This window comes from Harpia harpyja, chromosome 7, assembly GCF_026419915.1.
Source record: "Harpia harpyja isolate bHarHar1 chromosome 7, bHarHar1 primary haplotype, whole genome shotgun sequence".
NCBI lineage: Eukaryota > Metazoa > Chordata > Aves > Accipitriformes > Accipitridae > Harpia > Harpia harpyja.
In genome coordinates, this window is record NC_068946.1 from 448,523 (window position 1) to 467,819 (window position 19,297).

At 40.1% G+C, this 19,297-nt stretch overlaps 1 protein-coding gene and 1 long non-coding RNA gene across 2 annotated transcripts; one reads left to right on the forward strand and one right to left on the reverse strand.

Moving 5' to 3' along the window:
- Window positions 1–340: 340 nt before the first annotated feature.
- On the reverse strand, window positions 341–13,856 carry LOC128144035 (uncharacterized). The gene is made up of 4 exons (XR_008235960.1): window positions 13,243–13,856; window positions 11,909–12,107; window positions 1,903–2,188; window positions 341–441 (listed from the first exon to the last, which is right to left on the reverse strand). It is a non-coding gene; the product is annotated as an uncharacterized LOC128144035 (long non-coding RNA).
- A 308-nt stretch (window positions 13,857–14,164) lies between these two features.
- Window positions 14,165–18,435, forward strand: UTS2 (urotensin 2). The gene is made up of 4 exons (XM_052792307.1): window positions 14,165–14,422; window positions 16,745–16,855; window positions 17,461–17,504; window positions 18,149–18,435. Exons 1-4 carry the CDS (start codon window positions 14,215–14,217, stop codon window positions 18,263–18,265), a joined length of 480 nt encoding a protein of 159 aa, XP_052648267.1. The 5' UTR covers window positions 14,165–14,214; the 3' UTR covers window positions 18,266–18,435.
- Window positions 18,436–19,297: the final 862 nt, after the last annotated feature.

Here is a 19,297-nt window from a genome sequence, read left to right on the forward strand (position 1 = left end):
TACATCATTCAACTTTGATCTTTTAGGTGATGTAAATATATTATGTACATTGCAGATGTGGTATACGTAGATGTGATACATTTCTGGTACTATTTTTGTAACTGAGGTTGGAAAGATTTTAACATCAGACACTCTATCTGTCTCTTTGATCGATTACTGTTACTTTGGTCTTAAAATGCATGTTTGAATCATGGTATTCGCAACACCTTTTTTAACCTTTTACAAAACCAAGTATTTTATTTCTTTAGTAGATGTTATGCAAAAAATAGAATGAAAACCCACCAATATGTCATGTAAAAGATGATTTCCCCCTCTATGTGATTTCAACTCAGAGAATGCTATTCTTGTCTTTGAGGAACGACAGCCCGTCTCTCCATTCAGCAGAAGATTACGATAGCAGATTATTTTCACCAAACCACACTTAGACATTTTGATAAACTTCTGTACAAGTAAATATAAAACAGTATGTGAGAAAATAAATGTCGTACCAAAGCCTGAAGTATTAAGTATATTTAAATAAATCTCTCTTTTCATCCCTAGCCCCAGTCTCCTCTCTATTAGTACTTTCGACCATGAGAACTAAGTGACTATTACGTCAGGTTCACAAACTTAAAGACATGAACAGGACACGTGAAAAGCCACCAATCTATTTATAAAATCAACAAGCAACCTTTGCACTAGTGGACAGTATCTTAGAACAGGATAAAATAGTTCTGCTTGTGCTTAGTTTCTAATCCACATGTAAGGTATGAGAATTCATGTACAGATCCCTGTAAAAACTCAAAACATCTGGTGGTTTGTCCTTGGAAAAAAGAGATAGCAGTTGGAATTTTACATTTTGTTAGTGCATTCAGCGTATATTTTGAAGGACATTCAGTTCATAACAAAAGCAGCACTGTAAATACTAAGATAGTTGGAGTGTTTAGCAGTTTTCAGATTTATACAATATTCAAGTTCTGTGAACTGTGGCTTTCTATAAAGAACTCAAATTATACCCATAGAATCATGCACTTCCTTGAACATAATTAATTGTTGCATGTTGTGGAATTTGCCTTCACTGTGATCACATAGAACAAATGTATTAGAAGCTTGTTCCCGTTCTAGACCCCACATAGATATTTTTATTTAAAAGTACTAAAGGATTTGCTTAAATTCTTCTTTTCACTATGCATGTAGCAGAAACAGCTGTAAAACCACTTCTGGCAGTATGCTATGGAAATGCAATGGGCAGACTCATCAATTAAGTTTGCTCGGAAGTTTGCATCTGCAAAAAAGCCACATATTTGTAGCTTCCTTTTTTCCTTTTTAAATTATTCTTTCATCTCCTGAAAAAATCCACGGCAGCTAATAAAACTTCAGTCAAAGCTAGATAATGTGCAGATTGGTGGTTGACAAGTGGCTACTATACAAGTCACAGAAGCAGAAATGGTGTAGGCATCTGATCTAAATAATTCAGGATGCCACATGCAATTTTTTGAATGTTTTGTTCTCTCAAGCTTTTGTAAAAACGTTGCACAGTACGATTTAGGGATCATCAATGGCTAGATTAAAAGAAACATTGTCATCAGAATTAAGCTTCTACTAGCTTTCCTGAACAGAATTTGTGGCTGAATTTGTCTGTTTCTTAACACAGAGGATGACAGCCTTCCCACATGCATATTAAGCACCATAAAATCCTTCATCCAGCAAGGGTGAAGGGGGAGAAACTGCACTGTGTATCTTTGACTATTGGTAATTACAGCAGAAGGAAGGAGAAAGCCTAACTGTCCGTAATTCAGAACCAGGGCTGTGGAAAAGAAGTATTTTTTGGTGAGGAAAAATAATAGATAGATCACGTGCATCTTGGCTTCACAGGGAGCTTTTATTGAACATACAGATTCTTTAACACCTGAAGAAACTTACCAGTTCATGTAGAAATAATGCAGATCAGTCCTTCTAAGTCTTTGAGCTCTAAGTGTTGTCTGCTTTCTGTGAATGTCTTTTTTCTCAACAGTCTTTTTAATTTATTATGTAGCAAGCAAAAAGGAACTGGGAATGCCATGGCGACTCTCAAGCAGCCCAGGTGGCTGAGGATGAGGTAACAGGCCAGATGCAAGCTTTTTGCGTTTCCATTTGTTTTTCTTGGAAGTCAGAAAGCGTCCTTTTAGCCAGACTGTGTGTGGAGGCCCAGGTGATGTCAGGCAGAGTTCTGAAAGCATGGAAAAAGGAGACAAATCCTCTTTAAAGATAATTTTGAGCAGAAGAGCCTGCTGGTTTTTTATTGCTTCCAGAACCAGCACCATTTCCTGGCACAGTTACTGGCATCAGTAATTAAAACCATGTTTGTTACATGTCTTGGCTTCATAACTTCTTGTAAGAGTTGTGTGGCTAAGGAAAGCAAAAAGTTCATAGCAAAAGGCTTTCTGTTTCTCACTTCCCTCTCTTCTACAGGCACGCCTGTGCATTTCTGTGCCTGATACTTCTGGATGATAGAGACTCTGAAACTGCAATAGCTCCTCTCAAACATATAAACATCATATCATTTTTTAAAAGCAGAATATGATTTCTTATTTTCAGTCTTTCTGTCAGATCCTTCATGGGATAGAAGCATAGTCTTCCCTGACAGTCATTCTGATACTAACACTAATGATGCAAATACCTCCACAGGAGACGGTCCACTCTGAAGAGACTGAACACATAGGAAATAGTACTACACAGGCAACTTGCACCACTCCGCTTGCTTTTTAAACAGGTGATAAAAAGTCAAAGTAAGTTTCACTATTAAAATGATACAAAGTCTTATTCTATCACCACGTGTTACCTCAGTTCTCTCAGTCAGGAACAAGCCTTCCCTGATACAGTGCTTTCTTCAGAGCCTGCCAAAGGAGGTTCTCCATCCCACAGGGTTTGTGTTAGCTGTGCATCAGGAACAGATGGCTGAGCATCCTCCTATCTATCCCTGGAACTAGCACGAAAAAAGCTGTTGGATGCCGTCACTGCCCTCACTGTAAATAAGAACTTTTAATACCATCTACAAAGAAAATGGAAATTCCCTCTAACCTCAATTTGGCAAGAGTTTGTTATGATATCACCTACTATGTTTCCTTTCACCTTCTAGATCCTGGGTGCCTGCCAGTTAAAGCAGCAGACTATTCCTGCAATACTCTGAAGCAAACTGGATTGTATTTTAATTAAAAAAAAAAAACAAAAACACCACCAGCTGAACACCCGCTGAAATCAGGGAAAATCTCTCCTGTTTGTCTAACCTGTTTGCATTAAGGAAATAAATCAGATTTTATTTGATTTACCAAGTGCAAAACCCCATACAAAGACACCTACCTCAGTTTAAGGATGACTTATCATAGTGTATCTTAAACCTGTTAAATCTACTCTCAGTTTACATAATCCAAACTAAAACAAGCCATTTCAAAACTGAAATAAACTGTCCAAGTTACCCATTTAAGTCAGTTTTAAACCAAATCTTAGGTTACATTAGCTCTCTTTTCTCCTGTACACAAGGATTTCAGCAGGTTTAGAACAAATGCAATTCTGGAAAAAGAAGAACGTAGATGGAGAGGTGAAAGAGACAATTTGCCTTTAGCTACAACACTATAGACTTGAGAAACATTTCTATTAAAAAAAAAAATCCTTCTAATATTCACAGCATTGATATTTTGATACTCTCCATTTAGAACAAGTATAAACCATTTAACCTGAAGAGAACACTATACAGGCCTGTAAGCAGGCAGAAAAAAACAAAAGGAAAGAAAAGGCACCACACTACTTTTACTCAATGCACCTTTATACAAATTTTAGAGCAACTTTGAAAGAGTAGAACACAATTCTAAAGAAAATGTACACACATGCCTAAAGCAAAAGTTACTGAAGTATCTAAAGCATAACATATTTTTCTTAAACGAGAACGGAAAATACAACGAACAGGTATATGAAAGGAGTGGTAGGAAGAAACTTCATCGACTCCAGAGGAGCTGCAACACTGCAGTTCAGCACCACAGTTGTCTTATCAAGCTACAATCCCATCAGAAGGCCAAAAAGAGATTGACATTATCAGTGTTACAGCCACCCTTAATAATGCATCTTTTTGTATTACCGTATAGAAGTAGAGATGTAACCACAGAAAATGCTGGATGGTTCCCTCAAACTTAGGAGTTCTAATAAGAGAAAAGGAAGCTGCTGTTCTTTTCTTTAACTTGAGAGTCAAAGGATTTAGAAATCTGAACAGGCGCTCTACTCGGGAAGCCAGCAGATATGACCGTAGCATATTCTCTTGCCATTGCATCTCACTATGTCTGCATTCATCAATAGGGTAGGCTACAATCAGAATACTTCTCACATGGAACAGCAAGGCTGTAACACATAGCATTCATGTGCTTCTCAAGAGTGATTAAATATGCCTCAGGGAATTACAGAACAGGAAAAGGTTTTACTGTGCTGTGGCAGTACTAATTATCCTACCTTATATAACGGTTTCTGCACCTTCTTCCAGTCATTCCTAATGACACAGAAAGAGATCATCCTGTAAATAAAACATTAGTATGGTGGCAGAAATGAGTAGAGTAAATGAAGAAGGCTTTGGAGGCTTCCCAAAGGCACTATTCTATTTCCACAGATGGTGGTTTGCAATGGATTATTTCCTTCTAAGCATAAATCCTGCTTGTCTTGTAGAGGATTTTTAGAAAAGCTACATGGGTGCTGGGATGGGATACTATATGCATGCTCTAGGCTTTGTAAAGCGACCTACTTCCTCAGCTGAAAAGGCCAAGAATACAGCTGAGCAGTTACAAACAGCCAGAAATACCTTCCCATCACCCTCTCCAGCTTAAGGAAGGAGGATTGTCATAAGGACTAGTGGAGAAATGGATGGAACGAGAGAAGAAATCATGGAATCGTTTAGGTTGGAAAAGACCTTTAAGATCATCACAAATGGCATCTAAAAGCTAGTTCGAATGTTGTTCTTTGCAAAGATCTGCAGCATTTCCTCTCCTGGTCTTACATATCCTTCACCTCCTGCTATATGAGGGTTCTCCTTAACCAGGTGGTTCTCCGGCACATTAGAAGAAAGGAGCTACACAGCTGGCAGCAAGACCATAAAGAGAAAAGACAGGACTGTGCTACAACAAGCACATCAGATATGTATCCTTTCCTTGTGACACAGGTCCCAATCCCACTCTTCCAAGGATGGAAACCATATGCTTCCATGCACAGGTGAATTTTTCTTATTTCCATATCTCTTCTGCAGACTCTGCTCAGCAGTAACCAGTTGGTCCTGTCTGTTACAAGCCTCACTCATAAAAAATGCATATGTAGTACAGGAATAAGAGTAACAGGTTAAATAGTGACTGCTCTACAGAACTCTTCTTATATCGTAAATCTGCCTTGGGAGTTCTTGCAGGAAAGGGGATTTTGCTCCCATTACTTAGTTCCAGTGTAGCAAGAAACATTCAACTTGCCAAACCAGAAGACAAAGATCTGATACCTGCTTCCTTCACCTTTGTTAATTCCTACTCATGTTGATCACTCCCATCCCCAGGGAAAGCTTTCCACTCCAGTCAAGATAAGTCAGAAAGTCAGTCAGTCATCACAGAGAAAATCAGTTAACGCTTGTAGCGGATTCCAGTTTATCAAATAATTCCCATCTCTTAAACAGTGAAGGGAAGATTCTACGTGGCTGACTGCCAAGATACATGCTTTCATTTACAAAATAACCTTGAAAGAACTGCTTTAAAGCTCAAGTTGCCCAGTGAGACCTATGCCAACTTTCCACCTGTTAAGTACACGTATTTGTCCTGAAATGTGAATCACCGAGCTTGCAGAGATTCCATTTAATTAACAAAAAATCCTCCAAGTAGTGAAAGATTAAAGACATTATGCGCTTGGAAAGCAAAATTAAAAATTAAAGTCTGCTTTTGTGAGCTATTCATTTACTGCCTACGCTAAGTTGGACAGTTAAATGCCAATGATTATTAGGATACCTCTTTAATTACAGTGGCTCCTGCCCACGCACTGAACTTCTACAGAACTACCTGAAATTTGTCCTCTAATATCAGTTGTTAAGAGTGGTAAGTGATCCTAAGCCTCTGTGGTAAAAACAGGAAGAACATGTGTACACCAAATGTGAAAATGTGGACAGAAAAATAAAGAAAAGCATAAGGACACCTCTGACAAAATTGCCTTTGTTCCATCCCCACGGTAGATGCAAGCCCTTACCCTCTTGCTCTTTTAGATAATGAAACAGGGCACCATCTTCAAAGATAGCAAAATCTTAATAAGTTTCTGATAAAATGGTTTGTAACAAGAAACTAACGAGGCAGAGCACTGTGCAATTAACAGAGTACGAAGTAAGCTCAAGCAAGGAAATCTGGAAGACAACTCTTATGCCTCATCCGTCTCTTGCGATTTGCTGCTTTAGTGTTTCTGCACTTCTTCACGTTGAGCCAGAAAAAGTGCAAGACAGCCTGGCCTGCCCACCCCATCATCCAAACCACTAAGAAAAGAATCAGCAGGGTATTGCTGCTTCCCTTTTTGACATTAGTAATACCATTTTTTTCAAAGTTGCACTCGAAGCCTTAGGAGACAGAAATATTAAAGCTGAAGTTCATTTCTTTAAATCCTCAGCTGTATAGATGTCTGTGTGGGCAGGCTCCAGGAAAATCATTTGTATGGAAAACCCCTCAATAATACGCTTAACAAAAAATAATGAATGGTCTAAGTCTAAGAACAGAACAAGAGTGAAAATGTCATAGCATGCAGCAGTAACCTAGCTCTGCAGCAGGATTAGCTTGATAATTTCTTATCACAACCTAAATTAAACCTCAGGAAGACTGTGCTATTGTTGGTTTGTTGTTTTTTTTTTTTAAATAAAATATTTATAATATCTACTGCTGATAAAACTACGAATATACTGTATTCTATATAACAACGGTACTTATGCAAAAGTCAAAAGATACAAAGATATCCTAGCATAGAAAAACTACTGTGAATATACAGGAATACAAGGTACTCGTGATCCACAGTTGCAGAAAAAGGCAGGTTATTATATAGTACTATAAACAACAACAAACAAACAAAGGTAATCATTCAATTATGTTTAGTAAGGTCTTTATGTCTGTACTGTAATACATACAGATAGAAGGCTACCGTTAAGCCTGCATTGTGTTTGGCTGTTTTTCTAAAGCATCATGCTACCTAATCACCCACAATGAACATAAGGTTCTGCACTTGTGAGCTTTGTTTTGCAGCATATCAGTTGCCTCTGACAGAAGATTCAAGCATGGCTGTTCCCATCATTTGTAGCAAAAACTGCTATGGACGCATAGCAGGCACAAAATTTGATTCCTTCTCTCCAAGGCAATCCCTAAAACTACCTCAGTGAGTATTGCTCCCCAATATATCCCCTAGACCACATACACATCTTCATGCCATGCTGAAGGCCTCCAGCCTGTGCTTTTGCTCTGGCAGACAGAGAAAAATTGATTTAATTAAATCATAATAAAATAAAAGGTGTATGATCTGTGCTGAGATAGTATAGTAATGGACAGTAGTAGAAAAAATGATCTAGCAGTTTTACATGAACCCCCTACAATGTCATGATATATATCAACCTACAGTTTTTATTATCTTGTTCTCAGAGCATAGGGCTATTCCTTCGTGCTCTTCAGCTCTACAATGAGCAAGGGTTCTGTTTCAATGCCTATACAAATTAAAACTGCTTTCTGAATAATGTCGCTCTCACAAATTATATAAAAAGTAGTATTTGGTTCCTACTAGTTATTTAAACATTTTCAGAAAAAAGCTATCAACATGATACACTGTATTTTCAGTTACAAAGGACCATAGCTGATGGGAATCATCCAAGCTAATCAGCCTGAGAACAAATACAGCAACGTCACTGGATACTTAGTTTGGCAACTATTCCCCACTGCTCAGTTCGTCCCTACAGATGCTCTCAGACAGCCTGGGACACGTGGACCAGCAGGGACAGGACCAAGGCTGACTGGAGGTTAGGATCTCTTGAGACCAGAACCACAGGGAGGCAGAGATGTGAACAAGCTTACGTGCTCAAGGATGGAGGGGAACAGGAAACAACGCTAAACTCCATAGCTCTATTTGCTGAGGATGTCCATTTTCTCACCAAACGAGAAGACAATTAGTGTAATGAAAAAAAAAAAAAAGCAGCTTTATTCGGTATATTCATTGATTCATACACCATAAATACACTTGTGCCTGTGCAGCCACAAGGGCTCCAGCAGCGCCCAGTGTCACCCTCCGTGTTCCCTGTCCATGGTCCTGTGCCGAGGCCGAAACAAGGACCGAGTCCTGCAAGCACCTTCCCGAACCCTCCCTTTAAAAGCTCCTTCTTTCTTTCCACTCCCTAGACTTCCACCTAGAGCAGACAGAGAGACAAGGCTGGGCACTGCAGACAGAGGAACAGTGCCAGGACCGTAACAAGAGCACAAGCAGGAAGGGAGAAGAAAGGTAAACTAGTACATGGAACGGAACAAGGCGTAAGGATGGACTAACAAAGGGGCTGCTACTTAAAAGCCTCACAAATGTCGAAATCCTGCACAAAATGCTTTAGCTGTGGTTTCAGAGAGTTAAACCAGATAACAAAGGCAGGCCTTCCAAGCTTCTTAACACGAGAAGAAGTCTTGACTGCTTCCAGAAATGCCAAGACAGCAAAGGCATTACGAGAAGGAAAAAGATGGTCATACTAAATGAGAAAGCAGAGCAGATCATACCACTCTTCATGCAAGAGCCATTCAAGAGTGAAGACTCTGTCCTGACCCGACTGTCTGCTTTAGTCTGATCCACATAATTGTTATGGTGCTCTTTAGTAGACCGAGCTTCCGATGCAGTTCCAACACCAGCAGTGATGCTGACTCCTATCAGTGAGGCTACTCAAGAAAAACTAATGTCTAAGGAATACATTGTATGGATAATTCCTCCAGAGTAAAAGTCTCTTGACCTTATTTAATCATTCTTCAAAGAAAGGCAAGAGTTCTTTAGCTGAGAAATGTATACGTATGCAAGAAGGGAAGAGAAACAAGACCTTTTTTCAGAAGAGAAAAGTGGAAACCCCCCCCCCAACCAAACAACAAAACCAATGCCACACAGTTACTTTTCCCCAATTTAGTTGTCTTTTGTAAATTTTAATTCTATACCGCACTGCCTGTGGCACCGGACTCAAGCCCCGCGCCCGGACCCTGGTCGCTCCAGCCTTTTTCAGGAGGTTTCTCAGCGCCACCTCCCGGGGCAGGAATTCCATTATCAGCTTCCTTAAACCCACCTAGGGACAAAGCCAGCATGAGCAGAGAGAGAAGGTTTCTTTTCTTTGAAACGCAGTCTGAAAAAACGAGGTACCTGTCACTGGTCGAGGCACACTGGCTGGCTGTTAAAAAATACAGCCACCCAAAAGTTAATTACCCCTATTCAGAAAACCAAACAGGAAAACGTGTTCACCTATCCCAGCTCTTTCTCAACAGTTCTCTCCCTTCACACTCCCCACACCAGGAAGGAAAGGATTGGTGCACTGTGTCTCAGATCAGAGCTCATTTGGACTACTCTGGATTATTGGAAGGTCTCCAAAAATCCAGTCCTTTGCCTTGAAAAGGCCTCACAACAGACTTCTCTGCAACAAAGAAGCACGAATTGGAAACTTTTACTGGTTCCAAATGCAAGCAGTGCTGCAGAAGCAGACATGCATCTCTGAAGAAAATGAGCACAAGTCTCCAGCTTGCTCTATACCTGGGACTGATGAAATGAGAGTGCAAGTATGGATAGTCACTGACCAACAGCCTATGCCTTTCAGCAAGGCTGCTTTGCACTCATTTCTGTGCAGTGTGCTGACCAGAAAAATGAGACAAAGAAGTTCTTATTTTGCTTTGGTCCAGACCATAATTTCTTATTAGGGTTGAACAGACTATTTGGGATACCTTGCGAGAACAGGAGAAAGGTAAAGAGAAAGTTCCATTCTTGCTGCAGAAGCTTTCCTCTCTTTCCTTATACCGCCTGCTCTCATAATTTCAGTTTTAAAAATAAACTGTAATTGCATAGTTAGTTCCATTACATTTTTTGTGGAAGAAACCTTATTTCAAGATCTGGTCTCTGCTCCTCTGTTTGTGGCTGCATTATCCAGAATCTGATTCCCATAAGATATCGATGTGCTGTATTTCCAAGCTCCAGTCATGCCAGACTTACTTTCCTTCATGTCAAACAGTGTGAAGCTTCAGTCTGCTAATTCTGTAGTGCTGAGAGGACAGGGGAATTAAGGACCAGTTTGTCAAGCTTCACTTGGAGAATATACCCAGACCACAGTGTGCCAGCCCAGCAGGGCCAAAAATCAGGAGGGTTTTTTCCCCCAAAACTGGTGGAAACTATACTACAAAGGAGCAATGTTTTGGCAGCTGTGATCCTGTACTAGAGAATTTTTAGACCACTTGCCAATTCTGTAGCAAAATAAAATATCTTCAGAAAGGCCTACGGACCTGCCATCTTCATTTACGCAGAGGCATGCGTTCGATTAAGCACACATACTCACCTATGCACCTCCAACCCACCACAGAACAAGAAAACCTAGGTTAGAACCTCTCAGAGATCTTACATAACTGAGAGAAATTCAGAAGACAGAAATACTACTATGCGTACCCAAATACACATAGCACCGTATAGTGCTATTTGGTTATACAGAACACACACCACATGCGCTACACTACAGTTTGCGCACAGCGGGCAGAAGCATCATCTTCAAAAAAGGAAGTTAACAGCAAGTGCCCAAGTTATGGTTAGTTTTTTCCTTTGATCCGCTCAGTCTCACAGCTGGCTATTTTCAGTACACTCTAAAATGCGGAGTATACATAAGGCAATGCAAGCTAGTGGCAGGAAAAAACCCTTATTGCACGTATGATCTCACAAGGCAGCTATTTCAGTATGCAAAATAGATCTAATAATCAAGTTACGAAGCTGAATAATTAGCTAAAATGAGAAATGTTAAGTTAAAGTTAACTTCTTAGGTGTTAATGAGGACAGATATCTGCTAAGCCAGCAGTGACAGCAAAGCAAAAAACCCCAAACCCCTAAATGATACGCTAGGCCCTAGCAGGGAAATAAATAACACTGCAAATATTTTTTTCTCTCACACCAGCCAACATGTATAACTCACTGGAACAAGATGTTAAGTTAAAAATTCTAGTAAAATTCAAGGAAGAGCTGGACATTTATATAATAATAAGCTCATCTGCAATTACAGTGTCAATACAAAAACATTCTACTGCACACCTCTCTTCATGCAACCTAAATTCAAGCTAAAAAGTTACACCAAAATTTATATCCTAGGAAGAAGTCCCTCATACAAATGTTACTGCTAAATCACGTCTTCTCTGAAATTTCTGCTTTTGCCAAGTGTCGCAATACTTGACTAAAATAAAGTGCTTTATGATAAGTAAACACGAGTTAAGACGGGAAAGAACTTTTGCATTATAGATTAGATTTCATCCTTACTATTCTACATAGAAGGTGGATAATTTTGGGGGGTGTTTTGGGTTGGTTTTGTTGTGTCTTATTTTTAAAAAAAGTTTTCTTGACTTCATTAGCAAATTATTCTTCATGAGCCATCATTCTAAACCAAGAATAGTTGTTTCTTCTGATAATTAAGGATAATCTTTTATGATAGGGTAGCATATACTTACTATTCGGAGCTTGCTAAGTAATTTATCTGGACTGCTGCTGCCCTGTTATTTTAAACTGAAGCACTTGAAAGCAAGTCTATTAGCATAAATAGGAACTTAAAAAAGTTTTCCCACAAAAGAGTAGTTTTGATAAAAATTAACACTATTTCTTGCAAATCAATTTCCAAGTTTTCAAAGTGCAATTCACATTTACTTCCCCCACCCATGTATTCAGGGTTTTGTACCTTTGTTTAGGATGAACTGTTTCTTTGCTTTGCATGATGACGTGTGCACTGTCCCCTGAGGAAAATGCCTTTGACATTTTGGTAGAGGAAAGAGTGTCCAAGTGACAACTTCAAATCTGAGTAAAGGCAATAAGCTGCGGGCAAGTTGCCCAACTTCCACATGACGCACTTCATGATGGCTCTAAGAGGCTGAGACTTCCTTGAGAGAAGACAAAGGACATAAGTTGCTTGTGAAGAGTGCTTCATTAGCTTTCCTTGGAGGATGCTCAGAGCAAATATTGATAATGCCATTGTCATTGATAGTTCACTGAAGGAGAAGCATTTGTACAGAGCATCCAGCACCAACAGTGAGATCATGCATCAAATCAGACCTAATTACTGTCTGCAGTTTTGGAACGAAGAGTTGCATGACTCAGATGAGGAGAGAATTCCTCTCTAGGTACTTATTTCTCTCGTAGGGAAGCACAGGGCAAGAGGCATATAAAATGTATTAGGTTAATTCTGTAGAGAAATTCTTTTGTCATATCCACTCACTTCAGCAAAGAGAAATCCAGAGAAACACCATTTGTACTTCAGACACCTGCAGCGTGTATTCTATAAGTCAATACTAGACCTCTCTGTACACACAGGAGGATAGAAAAGTTTAGGTTGGAAGGACCTCTGAAGGTCCTCTCTTACGTCTCCCACTCCCCACCTCTGCATTCAAAGCAGAGCATTTGACCTTACATGGGGATGCTCAGGGCCTTGTCAAGCTTAGTTTTGAAATTCTGTCCCATTCCATCCTTGAAGCTATTCAAACCTGACTGGACACACTCCTGGACAAACTGCTCTGGCTGACCCTGCTTTGAGCAGGGGGTGTTAGACTAGATGATTTCCAGAGGTGCCTTCTGACCTCAACCATTCGGTGATTCACAGAGTCCACAGCTTTTCTGGACAACCTGTTAACCGTGCATGTGTGGGGCATGCTCTCCTGGAATTAGACCTGCAGCAGAAATACATCTGTTCTATACGACAGATGTAGCCAATTTGAAATTAGGCCTAGGAGCCACAGAACTTACAATACAAAAACTAATCTTCAACAGGAGTTGTCAATAAAGGAAAAAGGAAGCAGATAAGTTCACTCCTTTTGCAACTTACAATTATCACACAATTCAGCATAGGGAAAGAACTTTAGTAACATTAGTTGGATTTCGTAGTATTTTGAAGAGCATTTGAAGGCACAAACATTTGATTAGAGAGGCAGGAAAGAAAATTACCAAACCTCAATTTATTATGAACCTGAACAGGTATAATCTTCTCACCGCCTAAAGGAAAGAAAATTGTCATAAACTTACTTTTTTTATTTTCAAGGCTCTGTACGGTTGGGTTTGATACTTCATAGAGAACGAAGATGACAGAGCAGTCCAGTCAGTCCTTGCTCTTTGATATGAAAAATGAAATTGTAAGCAGAGAAGACAATATGCTAGATGGAGAGAAATAAAGACTAAAGTTAGGAGATTACGTATGGCAACTACCGTGCTAGCATAAAATAAAAGCAAAAGGCAAACAGGGAAAAAACCTAGTTAGCAGACACAGGATTAAGTAGCTCCAACTGAGGGAAAGAGAAGATAAGTGAAACAGAAAAGGGTCTCCCAGTCTAGTGAGGGACCTGTGTTTAATATCAACCAAAGTAGTTTATATGTACCAAGCAAGTCTCCAGATGGAGGCTGTACTTTCTCTGCCAAGACAATTCTCTAGGGCAACACTGGATGAAGTCTTCTCAAATAAATAGATGTGAAATGCTACAAGGGGAAAAAAACCAACCCAAAACCCACCCCAAAATGAACTTCCCTAGCATTCTCTTTGTAAATTAACTAGATATTTTAACTCCCCATCTCTTTTACTTTTTCTGGCACAAGAACCCCAAATACAACACAACACATCCATCCATCTCACAAAATGAAAAAAAAAAAAAAGTGCATTTCATATCAGATGCTTTGCGTCAAGCCTGCTAAGGCTCATAAATCAGCTGTCTTATTGCCCTGGTCATTTCAACCAACGTCTGACCCTTTTGTTAACTCATGATTTATAACTGGAAGTTACTTTTTTTTTTTAATGCCAGATTTATAAACTTTACTGTGCTTGGTTTGATATAATATCCATTTTGTACACCAAGCTATAAGACAGTAAATTTATTGTCTATGAACTGTTACCTTGAAAAATTACATCAATGCAAAGTGGTTTCCATTTAGAATCAATGGGCAATAAATTCATTGGATTTTTTTTTTTTTGAAGGGGGGAGAGAACATGATGATATTTATGAGGTCATGAGCGGCTATATAACGGGTGAATCTGGGAGCAGAGGCAACAGTCAGACAGGAGTTCCGAGTTACAGGGGTAGACAAAGACAAAATATATTCAACACAGCAACGATGCATAAGCTGGTATTCTGCTGTCTCATTATTATCGGCTTCTCCTATCCTCTCTCGTCTCTCCCCATCATCAATGCCAGTGAGATGTCTTATCAACTCTCAGGTAAGAGTCTTTTGATTTTAATGGTCATAAAGCAGGGGCTAGAGCAGCAAAACCAGAGGAGAAGCAGGTATGCTTTCCAAGGGGCCTTTATCTGTGCTGATCAGCTGTAGAAAAAGCAGGAATATCTTCAGAACACCAGCAGCACAAGTGACACCATCCGTGGGTGCTAGTCTTGTAAAACGGGGAGGTTGGGTGCCCTAAATATTTCTTCCTGCTGCTTTGAGATCCAGGAGGCAAAGGCATCCGAGCCTTCTGGCACTGAACGCAAGCTGGCATATACAGTGTCTGTCTTTGAAGCAGCATTAGTACGCATTGGGTAATTTAAAGAAACTTGGCTGTACGGTCTCTCATCTTGCTACGCTTTAAAATGAGCTATGTTTAACTGAAGGTGTATTTAAAAAGGGGGAAACCTACTGCAAAGATTAATGCAGTCCTACTTAGATCAAGAACGGGCAAGTCTGTCTTACACTACAAAAATAGCAATGTATTGAGCATGCTATTTTTTCGCACTAATGCAGATTCCATTCAGTCCAGCAAAAGAATAAATCTTTGCTTGAAAAAGCCCTCCTCAAAGTTTGAAATTATACTACAAGTCAAGACTGAAATGGCTCAGTAAAAATGCACAACAGAGTCTGGAAGGTTACGGCCATGAGACCTGACCTGTGCTGGAACAGTTTCTGAAATGAGTTCTGAAAGAACAGGCAAATCAAACCCAAAGTTATTGCATAAAGCTGACTATTAAAAAATGGCTGTTCTTACCTGCTTCGCAGGTGCAACAGCTATTGTGCTGGCTTATAGATATCAGTCGTTCCTAGTTTGCTTTGAAAACCTCAGACTCACTAAGCCAGCATCTTCTCAAGCCTTCCACTATGTAACTTGCATTTACAGGCAGCCATGACTCAGTACGGATAACATCTATCACATCATAGGGTGAACAAGCTGGCTATAACAATTACTGCATTTGTTTGAAGATGTCCATTAGGCTTATTAAATCTTCCTTGCTAATATAAAGAGTCTCTAGGCTGGATAAGATAGAAGTAGAACTCTGTATTAAAGAGGGTGGTTTTGGGTTTGTTGTTTTTTTTTTTTAATCTCAAAGCAAATTTACCTGCTAACACTGCTCTGAATTAAAAAATAATACAAGGCTAGAGATTTGAATTGTCTATACATAGCACAGGGAAGTTACAGTATTCTTATTCAGTCTTACATTTAAATCCCCACTGTCCTTTGCAATTGTCCTTTCATACAGTGAACAAACTAACAATGTGGATGTCCAAGGTCTTCAAGTTCTTGATCTTGGTCCAAGCTTTTGAAATGTTGGGGGATTATTTTCAGCAGTTTATTTTCTTATATATTTCATATTGAGGAGCTATAGAGTCTCACCCATCCCTGCAGGTAAGAGCAACTAAAACTCCATAGTATTATCTAAAAGTACAACTACAAAACAATATTCATCTATACAACTAGAGTTGCATAATAGCACCCTCTCGTAGCCCACAATTTTGAATGTCTGCTATATATTAGCAAAGAGGAAATTTACTGCTCAGATTACAAAAGCCTTATTTACCTCAAGTATAACACTGCTAAGGGCTCCTGTTGGCAACCTGCCTCGGGGTGGGGCACGAGCTAGTTACAGAATTCTGAATTCTTTATGCACATACAAATTAATTCCATCAGGTATCAGCAATCTGTTGTTTCAGAAAAAGTAATAATATCTGTACTGATACACATATTAAATGAGGGAGATGATTGAAATACACAGAGAAGCATAGCTGCCAAAATAGGTTTTAAGACTTCTTACATTTATTCCTGCCCTTTCCCTAATTTTATTGCATTTAATTGTCAGGAAACTGAGCAGGTTAATAGGCCTTGAACAGGAAGTTTTGTCTTTATTCGTAGAAAAGCTCCAGCATAGGAAGTAGTTGATAAAGATGTGGACTAAAAAAAAAGAAAAAAAAAAATTATATACACATTTGGGTTGTCTATAGCTGGGTACCAGAAGGATTAGGTTGTGAGTTCCTCAAGCAACAGGAGGGGCTGCTGTCGGTCAAAAAACTTTCTTAAAGAAAGATCTGCCAGAGAAATGAGCGTCCAAGATTAACATCAGGAAGCTATCTTTTCTCACAGCTTTGGAAGGAAAAACAAGACCAACTATCCCCCATTTTATTCATTAAATGAGGATGGATGACTGGTGATTTCATGATAATCTTCAACAGGTGAGGCCAGCAGACCTGATCAGAAGTCATCCGAGACAGACTGAAACAGGGATTCAAAGCAAAAGACTCTTACTGTATGTCTGTTTCTGTCATCTCCTATTTGCAGCTGATGAAGATTCGAGATTAAATCCAGAGCAGTTGGGCAGCCTAGGAAGCACTTCCCTGCTTCAGTTTCTGCCAGAGCTCTTGGGCACACTGACTGAAGACAACAAAGCAGGTGAGGATTTACGACAGCAATTTATGGGACAGTGCCCATGGTTTGCATGTCCAGCTTCCACAGATATTGTGCCCCGACTCGTGGGTATTTACTGAAGTACAGCATTATGTGTAGGCAACAGACAGCTGTCATATAATTAACTGGGACCTTGGGGAAACCTGCTGAGCAGCCATGCTTGCAGCTCAATACTAGCAGGAAAAGTCTCCAAATCAGTTTAGCAAAACCTTTGTATAGCAAAACCAGGGCAAGGCAAAGATTGGCCTAGAAGGAGCTAGCAGACAAAAAGAAATAGCACAGTATCTTAAAAACCATCAATACTTGCAGAAAGTGCAGAATCAATAGCAATAGATGGTTTGGGGGGCAACAGACATAACAGATGCCTGCTGAAGAAGACAGTACAGCTTGCATCTGCAGAGTCCCAGATCCTGCTGGAACTGTGTGCCACAGGAAGAACTGGCTGTGCTGCTGCAAAAGGGTTTTCTGTCTGTTCCTCTGAACCAGTTCAAGACTTCTGCTGGCTATAGTGTTACGGTACACAAGAAAGACTTGTGTAGGTTCACGGTTTCTAAATGGTAAAACATTTCATTATGTCTCCCCTCTACCAGGTCTTAGTCCCAGCAGCTACAACCCAAGGGAAAATATCAAAGAGGTAAGTAAATGACCATCTGTCACTGAAACAAGAAAAATAAGACTCCACATTTTAAACTACACGGAACTGTTACCGAGACATCATCTAAGACCCACAGACTTCATAAACAGTATAGACTAAAGTATGCCACAGTGTTCTTGAAGCTGGAATCACTTAGCAGTTAGATAAGCAGTGGAGGAGAAGAAAAAAAAGGGGGGGGGAGGGGAGGGAAAAGAGCAAGTAACCCAAAGGATTCCATTCTAAGATCCCCACTTTTTTCCCCCAGAAAAACAGCTTTCTAAATAAAGGCAAATTTTCAGCTTCACCAGGCCAGACCAGCACATTAACCAGTATTAGCTGCATGTCATTTCCCCCCAACACCCACTGCAACATAGGCTATGCAGTATTATCAGATTTGTTACGAACCATTAGGTAAATGGAAAACATAATTCCTGTTCACTTGTCTGCTGAATTAAATATAAAGGCAGAAGACGGGGACTAGTTTTAGTGCATCATCTAAACCAGAGGACATGCTGGGCAGCCATCTCTCCTTCCCCCAGTCAGAACACAGGGCTGGGTGATCAGCTGGGGCAGCAAAGAACATACTTTCCCACTGGGAACATTTACCGTCCAACAGTAACCTCTCTAATGCTGTTTGACTACAGACTTCCTATGGAAATCATCCTCGAATTGCTTTGCTGGGCCGCTTCTTGACCAAGGACAGGAAACAGTACAAGAAACGTGGGAATCTCTCCGAGTGCTTCTGGAAATACTGTGTGTAAACAGGAGAAGAAACTCTCCCTGACTTTGGTTGCATAATTTATACAGATGTCTGAAAACATGTATATAGATTTGCTTGATTTAAAATGAGAATGAAGAAACATGAAGACAGCTCCTAACTTTAGACTCTACGCTACTTGGAAATTAATAAATTCTTGATGTTTTGCAATTATGCTGTGAGCAGTGTAGTATTTTCTTAGAGTTCAGTACTACAGGAAGAAAGTATTGAGACAAAGAGGTAAATATGCAACATGAAGAGAACTCAGGCAGGGGAAGCAAGATTCCCATGGGGTCCTGTGAAACCTCCCTGAAGAGAGATGCCTCAACTGCATCTAAGTCCAGAGGCAAGAGGACTTTTTCCTTTGTCACTTGGTCAGCTGACGTAGGTTGGGGTGCCAGGAACAAAGGGTCATTGCTGCATTCCCTGATGATGCTAAGCCGGTGAGGGATGGCAGCTTAACAGTGCCCAGACCCCTCCTGCCAGCCATCCCCAAAGCACCACAAAAACAATAAGCATGTGTTAGGATCAAGCGTCTGCTCCCAATACCGTTGGAGAGAGTTAACTGTTTCTCTTGGTCACTCGCAAAGACCCACAAATCTCTCTCTTTGCAGCACCTTGCCTAGTCCCCTGCTGCCCATGACAACAGGATTGCCTGTGCATAGCACAGGCTTTAAGAATTGTGTCTGATTATCATCAAGCACAGCATAGAAAGTAAACATTATGGTTGTCAATATCAAGGCTTTACACTCAGATTGCAGGGTCAGTGGAGGTAAACAGGGATGACATGACTTAAGAGATTCTATGACTGTGACCTGCACTTACGTGGCTGCACACACAGATGCCAGAAGGTGATACACTGACATAGATCACAAGCATTACTAGGGCAAGTCACCTCCTGCTTGGGCACTCAAGGGCAGTGAGATTTGTTCTCCTGAGCCACCACATGGTTTTTATAATGTTATTGTATCTTGGCTCTAAAGTAAGTGAGGGAGAAGACAAAAGAGCAACTGCAAAAGGGTTCCAGTCTGACTCC